This window comes from Myotis brandtii, unplaced genomic scaffold, assembly GCF_000412655.1.
Source record: "Myotis brandtii unplaced genomic scaffold, ASM41265v1 scaffold284, whole genome shotgun sequence".
Taxonomy (NCBI): Eukaryota; Metazoa; Chordata; class Mammalia; order Chiroptera; family Vespertilionidae; genus Myotis; species Myotis brandtii.
In genome coordinates this window covers 281,592-295,543 of record NW_005360846.1, presented here as the reverse complement: position 1 = coordinate 295,543, position 13,952 = coordinate 281,592, and the positions used below count along the sequence as shown (strand labels likewise).

Below are 13,952 nucleotides of genomic sequence, written 5' to 3'. Positions count from 1 at the left end.
CGCGCGGCTCCACAAAAACCCTACCTTCCGCCATGTCGGCCCGGCCCGGCCCTGCCTGCAGCCTCGCGAGAAGTGCGCCGCTCAATCGGGGCGGTGCGTAACAGAGACCGCAGGTCTCGCGAGAGTCATGGGAGTCCAGGCAAAGGGAGGAGCCTAGTCTGTGAAAAAGCAGTGAATGAAAGTGGAGGGAGTAGCCGGACGCCGGAAAATCCGAAAGCTTGTCTCTGTTCACCGAGTGCCTTCGAAGCCCGGGATGATCAGGCACCGACCTGGCTCTATCAGATTGCACTCCCTAGGGAGGGCCCTGGAAGGGATGGACAGCGTAGACTCCTCTTTGGGAGCACTTGGCCGTGAGAGGGGCGGTAAAGATGTGAGAGGCTGAGAGAAAAGAGCCAAAGGAGAGGGAAAGGCTAAAGATGGTTCTAGGTCCCTGGGGAGGCGGGATGCCCTGCAAGCGAATGCCAAAGGGAGTCACTGTTATTCTACTAAAACATGCGGACATAGATGGGGGTGGGGGGAGATCGGGGCGAGCGCTGGATGACATCGATGTTATGTTTGAAGTTTGTAGGCAAGAGTACCAACCAGAAGAGAATGAAGAAACGTTGGGAGAGGACACAGGTTGGAAGTCCTGGTTTCAGTGTCTCCTCTATGTACTTTTTTTTGAGACTACTTTTATTAAAGCTCTAAGAGTCAGAGAGGATGGGTTGAAGGAAAGATTTGAGAACAGGATGAGCGTGTCAGAACAGAAAAGGGGGAGGACTTGAAGTTGGAGAAGTGTTAGGTGCTACCAAGATTAAGCATTAGTGGGTAGTGAGGCGAAGTGGAGGAGGAATTTGGAGTTCAGAACACGGGAAACGGGGTCATGGGCTAAAATTCTGAGGAAGAGTACTTCTGGCTGAGGGACACCTGGGAGATGGGAGGGAAGAGGGTATTGAAATATGTAAGAACAGTAAGATGCCCGGGGAAATGATGGTCCAGTTGTGGCGGGGAAACTAAACATGTGGCGGTATGGGTAGGGAGGTGCTTAGAGGAGCTGCACTGAGCAAGCAGCACTTAGACCAGCGGTTCTCAACCTGTGGGTAGCGACCCCTTTGGCGGTCGAACGACCCTTTCACAGGGGTCGCCTAAGACCATCCTGCATATCAGATATTTAGGATTCATAACAGTAGCAACATTACAGTTATGAAGTAGCAACGAAAATAATTTTATGGTTGGGTCACACAACATGAGGAACTGTATTTAAAGGGCCAGAAGGTTTAGAACCACTGCCTTAGACTAAGAAGGCGAGGGGAATACTATACTTGCCAGGTTCGATGGAGGTGTCCTAGCGCAAAGCTTCCCTGGCTGTCAAGAATGGGTTGTAAGTGTGCCAAATGGTGAGCCCTTGGGGCCATCAGGGTGACCAAGCAGCCTCATCTGTTTTATCTTAACAGTACCCTGCAAGTATTGTCTGGGTCACAACAGAAAATGACATAAAAGTGGTGACATGACTGATGTCTGGTCTGACAGCATATGACAGTGATAGCGAACCTTTTGAGCTCAGCGTGTCAGCATTTTGAAAAACCCTAACTTAACTCTGGTGCCATGTCACATATAGAAATTTTTTGATATTTGCAACCATAGTAAAACAAAGACTTATATTTTTGATATTTATTTTATATATTTAAATGCCATTTAACAAAGAAAAATCAACCAAAAAAATGAGTTCGCGTGTCATAGGTTCGCCATCACTGGCATATGACTTACCTTTGCCTCACCTACACCAGCCTAATTAGTGTCTGGCGTACAGCAGCTGTTCAGAATGTTTGAGGAGTTGTTACCACTGTGACCTATACCAGGAGTCTGGAGAACTGGGTTCAAGTTTGGCTCTGCAACTGATTTCCTGTGTTGGTCATGGGCAAGTCCCCGCAAGCTTTACACTGCCATCTCAGATTCTCCATCTATCCATCTATTTCAAGAAGGAGTTGGACTAGAATCCATGGTTCTTAATGATTTGAAGGGTCATGACCCTTAGAGCATTTGATGACCTTTTCCCTAGAGAGCATGTGTTTATTCCTAACTTCAAATCCTCCCCCTTTCACTTTAAGAGATTTAATCAACGCAAGAGCTTGACTACCTCATCAAAACCCACCTTCAAGAAGCCCTCTAACAGAGGTAAAAGCAGTCCTTTTAGGAACACCTTTCATACAATCCTGTCTCTGGGCGCTTGTCTTCTGAGTGGGCTCTACCTGGCACGAGTCCTCTGAGCTCTAGAAGACTTCTTAACGCCTGTAAATGAAAACATCTGTAGTACTCAGCGACTACAACACCCAACAGACTTGGATGGAGCTACAATAGATATGACCTGAAATACGGTCATCTTGAAAATGTTGAGCACTAGAAAACATTGTTCATCTTAAGACCCAATTCAGGTTTTTCTATCAGATTAATAGAAACTTTTTTTTTTTCTTTTTACAAACCCTTCTGTCGAGGGCTGACTTTCAATAGATTGCAGTGAGGGAGCTGCTCTGCTACGTACAAAACCCCGACCCAGCAGCTGGTCGTCTACAAATGGTTTAGCACCAGGTTAATAGAAACTTAATGTGGAGTTGTCTCGGGCAAGGAACATGAAATACAGAAGGGATAAATGCTGACTGCCTTAAGAGCACAAGGGAACAGACTTTCTGGGGAGGCAGTGCCATAACATGGTAGGAGGAGGAAGGGCATTGCTAGACCCAGACTGGTGCAAGTCCAATGAATTGAGTTCAAGTACCAGCCTCAACACATCCACTCTCCATGTGACCCTGGAAAAGATGTTCCTGAGGTAAGGGATAACGGCACCCAGCACGTAAGGAAGGTTGTGGAACCGAAACCTGGCCGTGAAATTTGCTTGACAAATTTATCTGAACCTATTTCCTTATGAGAAACTATTACGTTGAAGGATCCATGTAAGAGTTTGGCTAGATCCTTTATGAAGCCTACCTAGCACAAGCCTGTCACAAAGTAGAACCTCAATAAATAGGAGCTGGTGCTCTTTAGGGATAAATGAGATGTCACAAGTGTCACTTATTCCTAATAAATACTGCTGGCAGGAGAGAAAAATCAAGTATCTTTCCTGTGGTTTTCTGTGCAGCTCCTATGTCTGAGATATGGCTGCCTTTTGTGAACCTCTTCCTTCAATTCATTCCACCTTATGTGAATAGGATTCAAAATTCTTTAATCATTTTCACTATAGCTCAGTGTGATGCGCTGACTCAACGAGTCAAAAGCCTAATCCTACCCTAGCAGATTATATCTGAAACTGAGTGACCAAAAATACTTTACCTAGAAATAACTTGCTCTGCAGACTGAATCCTGTTGAGGTTTGCAATCCCCCAGAAAATAAAAAACTTAATAACATGGTTACAACCTTCTGAGAGGTTGGGAGAAAAATCAACTGGTCTTTACTAAAAGCCCAGTTAGTGCCTGGCACACAGTAGCACACCTAAAACCTCATTTGCATTGGCAGCAGCATGCAAACAAAACCTTTTTGCTATGAACCTTGAGTAGATGGTTATGCATAAAACGGAGTGTTCAGCAACATTATTCACGCCCTCCTGTGATAATTTTATTTCAAATATATTTACCAGGGAAATTAAACTTGGAAAATGACTCCCAATCTTCCCCAACAGCTCCCAAGGATTTTCTTGCTTTGTAAAAAGCAAGCTCAGCTCCATGTTTTCTGTTTGTAAGGAAGAGATCTTAATAGCCACTGGCAACTTGTATCAACACAAACAAGCTTTCAACACCTAACACTGAACTATATGTAAAAAACGTAGGGTAAGAAGCTGAATATTGACATCCTATTTAAACAAAACAAAACTATGTTGCCTCTTTTGCCACTAACTTACTAAGTGGTCCTGTGCAGAGATTTGGGCCAAGTGTGTCCATCTGTTTAAAAGAGGGAAGAGGGTGATTGAGATGGTGCCTGTGGTCTCTTCCAGTTCACATTTGAGTCTGGGTCCTTCATCTTTTGCTTATCTTTATGGTAGAGCCAGTTTAGACCAAAGACAAAATTTCCGATAATGCTCTAACATGTGCTCATTTTATTTAGATTCTAAATTAGCATCACAGAAAACTCTGATTAAAGAAGGGTGGTTGGTCCTTTACTAGAAAATTTAAGACCATTATATCAGGTTGGAAGTTAACTTCCCACCCTCTGGTTCCTTCTTTAAATGAAGTTTTAAAAATTCTTTATCAAGGTTCCCCTTGTGGACCTTTTGGTATCATGGGCTGTTTATATAAAAAGAATCCCACAACTTGCTTTTGAGACCTGCATCCTAAAACCAAAATAGCTCATGATACAGCCTCTAAGTCATCATTTATTGATTTATAGAGCCCCCATCACATGATTGAGGTGCTTTACAATACAGTAAACATCAAAACAGAACTCACATAGTTAAATACAATCAACAAATTACAGAACTAAAACTGGAATGAAGCAACATTATGTCAAATTTCAAAGATGCTGAGAAGTGGCAGTACAAAAGGAAATTCCACCAACTGGAGACCAGACGGGCAAAGATACACAGGCACCACAACCCCAAATAGGCAGATTTGTAAAGGGTGAGTGTAAGATAAAATTTCACAACTAAGAATGAAGGCCATTAAAAAATACTATGACACCCAAGTGATCACACAACCAGTGGAATAACCTCACAAAGATATTACCTTATAAATAACAAGGTAAAACCAACTTCATATGGATTTTAAACTCTTTACAAAGAGGCCAAAAAGCCACTGACATCATCTATCCTGTTATGAACAGACTGAAATCTATAAGCCTTTACAAGAACTTAGAATAAATTTAGGAAGCAGCCAACAGTTCTATAATCCATGACTATGGAGATGTCAATAGTTGGCACAAGGTTAGGGAGAAAAATCCTTTTCCTAAAGCAGAGAGGACTCACCTCACACTAACGGCAAGGCACTGGTGGGACAACAGCCACCTGGATCAGTGTCACCCAAGTGTGATTTAACAAATATGGAGGCATTTAAATTCACACTGTCAGATGAACTCTTGGAAAGGCACAGATGACACCTCTGACAGAGGAAAAGTCAAAACATCTATCTAGGCCTGTGTTTCCATGTATAGTATGGCCAGGGCACCAGGTGGAAAGGAGTGTGGAAAGGTGCACTCATTTCTGGCTCTTCCTTCTAGATCTAAACTAAACACATATGATTATACCAAAGTAACTGAATTAAAGTGGCACTTAAAAGTTCAAGAATAGTTGTCCCTGAGTTACTAGGTCATTTGCCACTCCCAAATCACTATGTTTTAAACTCAACAGATTGCTAGGCAGAATTTTTGCAACAGGATAGCAAAATTCAGACTTCATTTTGTCACAACCACCACCATGTGAACAATTTCTGATTTAAGAGTAAAGGGATTGCGTTCAAAGTCCCAAGTAGGTGTGCAGTACTGGCACTTTGGGGCAACAATTCTTAAGAGTCTTAAAAAAAAGTTAGAAAGTTCTTAAAGAAATTTGGGCCACAATGAATAAAATAAAAAATTTCACATTCAGTCATTACACATTTATGGGTTTTTATAATGCTTCAGAGTGGAAAACAGCCTGGGATTTAGAAAAATCACTCTCTATGGTGACTACGTCCTTAACCATTTTACTTCTGCTTAAAAAAGGACATGCAAAGTTCATAAAGGACTAGGCTACTTGCAGGAATCCTTTCATTCTTCTGCCAAAATAGTTCTCCAAACTCATCAGAGCAGAGATGCACCAATTCTCACAAATACCATGTCCCATCTGGTACTGTCTCAAGTTCTATCCCTCATCTGCCAAAAACTACTTCCCAATCCCAACCTCACACCAAACAGAGAGGAATCTGGACCTCCCTTTAACACTGTACATGCTCATTTTACCATTTCCTGAAATTGTTTTAGAAAACTCACGAAATATATACTCAAACATTAATAAAATCCAAGTGCACTATGTCAGTGACAGAATCTGTATGTCAAAACAGAAAGCATTTACACCTCCGTAATGCTTTGAGATTCACTTAAGAATCTAGATAGAGACAAATAAATATACTGTCATGGTCATGTGATTTTCAAGTATTAAGAATTTGTTTGCATAAAGAATCAACCTGAGATTTTTCTAAACTGCACTTCTCTGGCATTCAGTATTATAACCTTCATTCAATACAATAAAAGCCAACGACTTGACAATTATTGGAAAAAAATTATATTTTGGAAGAACTCACTACATAAGGTGACAGAATTCCAAAATCAAATTACATGAAAATATACATCGCAATTTCTTTGTACAATAAGTGAGAAAAATCTGAGTATAGAAGAATAGAGGCAAAGAAATATGAAGGGCTAAGGTTATGAGGGTAAATAGCATTTTTAATAGCAAACCCAGAAGTTAAGTAGAAAGCCTGTAGCTGTGCATGCTTTAGTCATCCAACCTTAACATTAGGTAACTGGAGGGCAAAAATAAAACCAAATCAGAATTTTGTATAATTGGGGTAAATTTCACTAAATTGAATTCAGAACCAACTCTTTTTAGTTCTTAGGAATAATGACAGTTCAAGAGCTCTCAACAGCCAAAAAATGTTATTGCTACATCCAATCCAAGTGACGGGTACAACTAGAATACAAAAAGGACAAAGCACCTATTGATGACCACTCCTCTGAAGTCATCATTAAAATCAAGTAACTGCTTATTTAGTATTTCAGTATTGGAACTAAATGATTTGAAACCTTCTTGCAGATAGAAGAGATAAACACAAAGGGGAGTGTGTCAAAACAAAGAAGATACAAACTTTAGTAAATGGAAAGAGTTTAATGAAGCCTCAATGGTTTAAAGGAAATTAAATGGAAACTTTTCATCCTAATTGCTTTTCATCTGACATGCTTTAAAGAGTCTTTTAAAACATAAGAAACAATGAGTAGGGGAAGAAAACCTGCTAAAATCTTTTAGAATTTACACGATTCTTATTCTACTACAAGAAAGCATTATTTGGTACAAGGTGTATTTGTGGATGTACATGAACAGTATATATATTATCCGGATCATGTTGTGCTATGTACAGGTCTTTACAATTCTTCCTGAAGGTTAAAACAGTTCATTAGAATTCAAAATACGTAATCATCTGTAAGTTGGCACTTGTTAGGCTCTTGTCAGCATTGATACTGGCATGTTTTATTGCAGCCCAGTTCCAGCCAGTGTTTGCCAACTTGTTACAAGAGAAGTCCAGCAATAGGTGGGTAGAGTGCAGGAAAAACAGTGCCATGTTTCTCGATTGGAGACCTACAACAAAACAAACAACATTATAAAATAAATTTATAAATTACAAAAGAATCTATTATAAATTTTTACTCACATGCTATTTCTTTAAAAACAAATTAATTTCATTTTAAGGTAACCTTTGTGTTTGTCCAATATGGGAGCCACATATGGCCACTTCACTTTAAATTTAAATAATAGTAAATAAAATTTTAAATGTAGTTCCGGCCATGGCCAGTGGCTCAATGGTTAGGGCATTTGTCCCAAGCACCATATATCCACCTGTTAAAGTCACACATTTTATTAAAAGGCCCTAAAAATACAAAGCAGACAAGTATGCTTCCAAATAAAAAACACTTTTTGATATCACAGACAATAAAAGTAACTACTCACTCAGGGGTAATTGTTTAGCCATTCTTAAGTGAAAGCAGTCCATGAATTCAACAGCTTAGTAACAAGAAGTTTTCCCATTACTTTCACACAGATACTTCCAAAAGTTCCAATTCATACTGAACTAAGTATACTAGTAGAAAACAATTCTCCCCTCTCACCCGCCCTGCATATCACCAATTCACTGGTTTTCCACCAAAACTGATTCTTATATCTTATTAGAGGCCCGGTGCACAAAATTCGTGCACCCGCGTGTGGGGGGGGGAGGGGTCCCTCAACCTGGATTGCGAGAGGGTGCAGGACAGGCCACAGGACCCCACCAGTGCACAATCGGAGCTGGGGAGGGATGCGGGAAGTTGGCCAGCCAGGGAGGGACCCCAGGAGGGTTCCAGGGCATGTCTGGCCTTTCTTGCTCAGCCCCAATCAGCCGGACCCTAGTAGCATGCTAACCAACCGGTCAGAGTGTCTGCCCCCTGGTGGTCAGTGCCCATCATAGCGAGCAATTGAGCGGCCTGAGCATATCATTAGCATATTACACTTTGGTTGAACAGACAACCGGACACTTAACATATTAGGCTTTTATTATATAGGATTCTTTGTCTTATGTCCTGGCATTGGTGACCATCCACATCCACTCCGTCTGAGGTCAGTAATGCTTCACTCTCCTTGTGGCCAACCAGCCCACATGTTTCTGTCTCTGTTTCTTCCTTCTGTCCCTCGGTGTGGAAATTATACAAGATGCTGTCCTTGGCCCTAATAAGTACTGCTCCCTACATCAAGTGAATTTTCACCTCTACTCTGGAAACTTCCAATCTCACCAGCACCTCTATGTCTAACCTCTGTCCTAACCATCGTAACCATTCAGTACTTAGGCATGTGCTGACTTATCAAAACCATACTCTGCTTCTACTCCCATTGGAGTTTTTAATGTGATTTAACCTTACCTTTTTATGTCTGATCTAACTGGCTAAATTAACGGCTTTTTAATTGGCCAGGATAATGTAGATAATGTATCTATGTAACTATCATGCCTTTGCAAATAGTAGGCATTTAACAAATATTCATTAACAAGAACTGAAATAAGCTCAGTGTGTCTCCTGTTCTTGGTGTTACCTCTCATTTCAGATATAAATCTTGATTCTTAATAATATGCAACTTTCACCCTAGCCAGTTTGGGTGGTTAGAGCATCGGCCTGTGGACTGTGGACTGAAGGATCCCGGGTTCAATTCCAGGTCAGGGCACATGCCCAAGTTGCGGGCTCGATCCCCAGTAGGAGGCATGCAGGAGGCAGCCGATCAATGATTCTCATCATTGATGTTTCTATCTCTCTTTCTCCCTTCCTCTCTGAAATCAATAAAAATAAAAAATATATATAAATAAAAAAATAATATGCAACTATTTAAAATGGAAGCAGATATATATATTATTGAGCTAGCAAAATATCAAAAGACAATGTTGAATTAAAAGTACAGAGCCGAAACCGGTTTGGCTCAGTGGATAGAGCGTCGGCCTGCGGACTGAAAGGTCCCGGGTTCGATTCCGGTCAGGGGCATGTACCTTGGTTGCGGGCATATCCCCAGTAGGGGGTGTGCAGGAGGCAGCTGATCGATGTTTCTCTCTCATCGATGTTTCTAACTCTCTATCTCTCTCCCTTCCTCTCTGTAAAAAACCAATAAAATATATTAAAAAAAAAAAAAGTACAGAAAAAAACAAGCTTAACAGTAGCATAACTAAGATAGTAACTAAAATTAATCACTGGAAAAAAATAGTGCATTAATTTCATTTAAAATTCTATTAAGAACTCTAAGCTGCCACAATATGCATACTGACTATAATTGGAGTACTTGCAACTTTAAAGAAGGTTGTTTTGTTATTAATGTGTGAACAGTCCTGACCTATGTTAGTGAAGATTTCCAATTATTGCTTCCATACTCTTTAACAGTAATTAGTTTAGTTTCATGAGTAACAGTATACTGTTTTTCAAAAACTTATTCTACATAATGAGGTATTTTAACTCAACATTTTTGACTCTATCTTTTTGATAAGTGAACTTTAATCTTGAGAGGTATATCTCTTTTTTAAAATAATTTATTGATTTTTAGAGAGAGGGAGAGAAACATCATGTAAGAGCAACATCGATTGTCTGCCTTCTTCAAGTTAATTTAGCTAGTTAGATCAGACATAAAAAGGTATGTTTCTCTCTTAGTGTCTACAAGAGATCAAGTCTGCAACCTGGGCATGTGCCCTTGACCAGAATCGAACCTGCAATCTCCTGGTGCATGGGATGGTGCCCAACCAACTAAGCCAGATCACAGTTTGATAAATATACCTTTTTTTAAAAAAATATATTTTATTGATTTTTTTACAGAGAGGAAGGGAGAGGAATAGAGAGTTAGAAACATCGATGAAAGAGAAACATCGATCAGCTGCCTTCTGCACACCCCCTACTGGGGATGTGCCCGCAACCAAGGTACATGCCCTTGACCGGAATCGAACCTGGGACCCTTCAGTCCACAGGCCGATGCTCTATCCACTGAGCCAAACCGGTTAGGGCGATAAATAGATCTTAAAGACGTGAATGTTATAAGCATAAATTAACTCTAGTCCCACTAGTAAAGGAGATAATATATAATCCCTTATAAAATTTGTTTCTGACACTTCATTAGTACTTATCTAACTTACAATATATTATCAAGGTAAAAGTAATAAAATTCTTCGTTATTTCCTAAATTTTTAAAGTACTGTTAAGGTAAAATCACACATAAGCTTAGGCTTCAATATGTTATTTCGTTCCTCATCAATTCTTTGTTGTCGCCAAGCCCTTTTCTAACTTGAAAATGATATGGGTAAAAGCCCTGAGTGTGTCTGTTGTTCCTAAGATTTTGTCATACTCATAAACCAACCGATGCAATGAGTTGAGCTTTGTGAAGATCAATGTGCAGCTGTATCCAGAACAAATATTCAGGATGAAGTAGAGGCTGGCATGAAGGATGTTCAAAACTAGCAGGCTAAGGCAGTGTCTAGTAACAAGAACTTGATCTAAGGTGGTGGAAAGCAAGAGTTAAAGAAGGGAAAAGACATGGACCACTGACTAGATGTGATGGAGGTATTACATGTAATGATAATGAAATAAGAACAAAATTATTAGCAAAAATAAAAAGGATATAAATAAGATGAAAAACAAATAATTTTAAGACTATAAGCTTATTATTATATCTGGTGGTAACAGCAATAAGTCAAGTTAATTTTCAGCATTTCAGGTTATTATAAAGAGATCAAAAAGTAGATCTGAGTCTCTTCAGAAATCAGAGATAGTATATACCCTTAACAATTCCACCCATAGGTATACACACTAAAGAAACTCATAGTACATGTGCAGCAAGAAACAAGAATAGCCACATTCTCTATAATAGCAAAAACAAAGCAAAACAAACAAGCAAAAAACCCCCACCATAATTTGGAAAATAACTGCAATAAGAAATTAGAGGAGAGAGGTAATTTATCTAATAAACCACTACATAACAGTGAAAACAGATTAAATGTAGCTGCACATAATACAGACCAATTTCAAGAATCTGATATTGAATAATAAGTCACAAAAAAAGCATACATTATAATTCCATATATACAATTCAAGACATCCAATATTGTTTGGGATTACAAACTGATAAAATTACAAAAAAAAAGCAATGGTAAAATGGAAGAAACTTGAAATAAGCACTTTATCATTGGAAATTTTACCATCTCTAGTTTCTGAAAAAAAAATAAACTGCTACCATACTAACTAGTTTGGTAAACCTACTTGAAAACAGCTGGGCCTACTAAAAGAAAAAGCAAGTAAGTTATACACTGTTTCTATTGAGAAACAGCAAACTACTGGATACTAACCACTAGAAACTGAAGCCAATGAAAAATGCAATTCAAATAACTAAATCACATAATTTCCCAAAACATATACAACATTTATAAAAAGGCAAAGTAATAATATGATTTTTAAAATGAACTTACCCTGAAATAAGTAAAATTACAGCTATTGAATAAATGTCACTCAAAAGCAGTCTCTTGGCTTTTTCTTACACAGCGGGCAACTTTTCTTTTGAATTCTCCATTTCTGTCTTCCCTCCATTCTTTCTGTAGGTACAGAATTGAGATCAACTGACTTTATCAATTCCTCTTATAATTTCTAATACTAATTTTACTTTGAATGTAATGCTTTGACAATATGTAAGCTGATAAGGTAGGTAAGGAGTCAAAAAATACTTCTGCAAGGCACTCTGCTGGGATAAAAGAGTAGAAACCCCCCATGCAAATCACCACTATAAGCAAAATTCTCTTAAAAAGGGAGAGATTGCCGAAACCGGTTTGGCTCAGTGGATAGAGCATCGGCCTGCAGACTGAAAGGTCCCAGGTTCGATTCCGGTCAAGGGCATGTACCTGGGTTGTGGGCACATCCCCAGTAGGAGATGTGCAGGAGGCAGCTGATCGATGTTTCTCTCTCATCGATGTTTCTAACTCTCTATCTCTCTCCCTTCCTCTCTGTAAAAAATCAATAAAATATATTTAAAAAATAAAAATAAAAAAATAAAAAGGGAGAGATCATTAACAGTTTTATATTATACTGATGAGAAAAGTACAACTTATAAATAAGATATTCAAGCTATCTGAAGGATTACCGACTCTCCCTGACGGAAGCAACCAGAAAGTAAAAAGACACAAAACTCTCCTATATACAGTAGACAGGTGGAGCACATCACATTGAGATGATACTGAGCACTACTTCATGTGGGGGGCGACGGTGGAGAAGAATGAAACAATATCACTATCACTGCCAGACACATGAAAAAGGAACACAAAGCAGCACTGGCATAGTTTCACATAAGAACAGAGCTGATTTATCTAGCATGTAAATACGTAGTAGAAAATTCCCACAAAAATGCCCAGGCTTTTTTTCCCACCTTTTTATAAAATAACATCCATTTACAAACAGCGAAAACCATAGACCTCTTCAATCACTGCCCTTGTGGAGGAACACATTAGAAAAATAATTTTGCCCTCAAAGCAAGGAAGGCACCACCGAAATCCAATAATTAAAATAAAATGAGCTAAATTATAATGCTAACATGTCCAGAGACTGAGATATATACTGAAGTATTTATGAATAAAATGTTATAAAGTCTGCAATTTCCTCATCACTTTAAGTAAATGGAAGAAAAGAGCAATTCTAGGCAAAGGGGGATTGGGGGGTTGAGGGGGAAGACACCTAAAAATACCATTTAGCAGAGAGAATTTAGAGTACGAGCAGGGTCCTGGCCAGTTGCTCAGTTGGAGCGTTGTCCTGTACACCAAGTGATTGTGGATTCGAGTCCCGGTCGGGGTGCTTAAAAGAGGCAACTAATCGATGTTTCTGCTTCTCTTTCTCTCTCTCCCCCTCCATGTGTCTCCCCGCTCCCTCCCTCCCTCCCTCCCTCAAAATTAATGAAAACATATTCTCGGGTTGAGGGTTAAAAAAAAAGACTTCCCTGGCCAGTGTGGCTCAGTTGGTTGGGTGTCATCCCGAGCACCAAAAGGTTGCTGGTCTGATTCCCAGTCAGGGCACATGCCCCAGTTTCGGCTTGATCCCCAATCCGCAGGAGGGTGTACGCAGGAGGCAATCTCACAAAGATGTTACCCTCTCCTTTCCTCTCTCTCTAAAGACTAAGAGCAGGGATCAGATAGAAAGCTATTACAACAATGTAGGTAACAAGTCAAAAGGACTCAAGTCAATGGCAGAGGGATGGCAAGGAGTTTAGAGAGATGATATAATATGACCGGCATTCTCTGATGACTGAGACAAGACTGGGCAAGGATGACTGGCCCAGTAAAAGATAGATTGGTAGATGATGGTTCCAAAGCAGGAGCTAGCTAATACAACCACCATTTGTTTCATCCAGTATAGCATAAACTTGGATAACCTGACAGGTGATATTATCTTCTGCATTTTATATAAATGGAGAACCTATGAATTCAATAGGGCAAAAAGCATATGTTTTTCTCTATTTGCTTTCCTGAGAGAAAATATCATATGGGAATTTTTCATTATCAAAGAAAATGGCAGGCCGAAACCGGTTTGGCTCAGTGGATAGAGCGTCGGCCTGCAGACTGAAAGGTCCCAGGTTCGATTCCGGTCAAGGGCATGTACCTGGGTTGCGGGCACATCCCCAGTAGATGTGCAGGAGGCAGCTGATCGATGTTTCTCTCTCATCGATGTTTCTAACTCTCTATCTCTCTCCCTTCCTCTCTGTAAAAAATCAATAAAA

At 39.7% G+C, this 13,952-nt stretch overlaps 2 protein-coding genes across 4 annotated transcripts in view; both read right to left on the bottom strand.

The window, feature by feature from the left end:
• Nucleotides 1-90, bottom strand: part of ANKFY1 (ankyrin repeat and FYVE domain containing 1) — a 65,695-nt gene extending 65,605 nt beyond the window's left edge. The window contains exon 1 of the mRNA XM_005869026.2: nucleotides 25-90. Coding sequence (XP_005869088.1) covers nucleotides 25-34 — 10 coding nt within the window. The 5' untranslated portion in view covers nucleotides 35-90. The remainder of the gene's footprint in view (nucleotides 1-24) is intronic.
• The window catches only part of UBE2G1 (ubiquitin-conjugating enzyme E2G 1), a 60,876-nt gene that overhangs the window by 1,931 nt on the left and 44,993 nt on the right, over nucleotides 1-13,952 (bottom strand). For 2 of the 3 annotated variants that reach the window (XM_014541941.1, XM_014541942.1), the window contains exons 8-9: nucleotides 11,665-11,787; nucleotides 4,321-7,289 (exon numbers count right to left, since the gene is read on the bottom strand). In XM_014541941.1, coding sequence (XP_014397427.1) covers nucleotides 11,701-11,787 — 87 coding nt within the window. In that variant the 3' untranslated portion in view covers nucleotides 4,321-7,289; nucleotides 11,665-11,700. Of the gene's footprint in view, nucleotides 1-4,320; nucleotides 7,290-11,544; nucleotides 11,547-11,664; nucleotides 11,788-13,952 lie in introns of those variants that run through there. The other variant, XM_014541943.1, reaches the window with a different exon arrangement.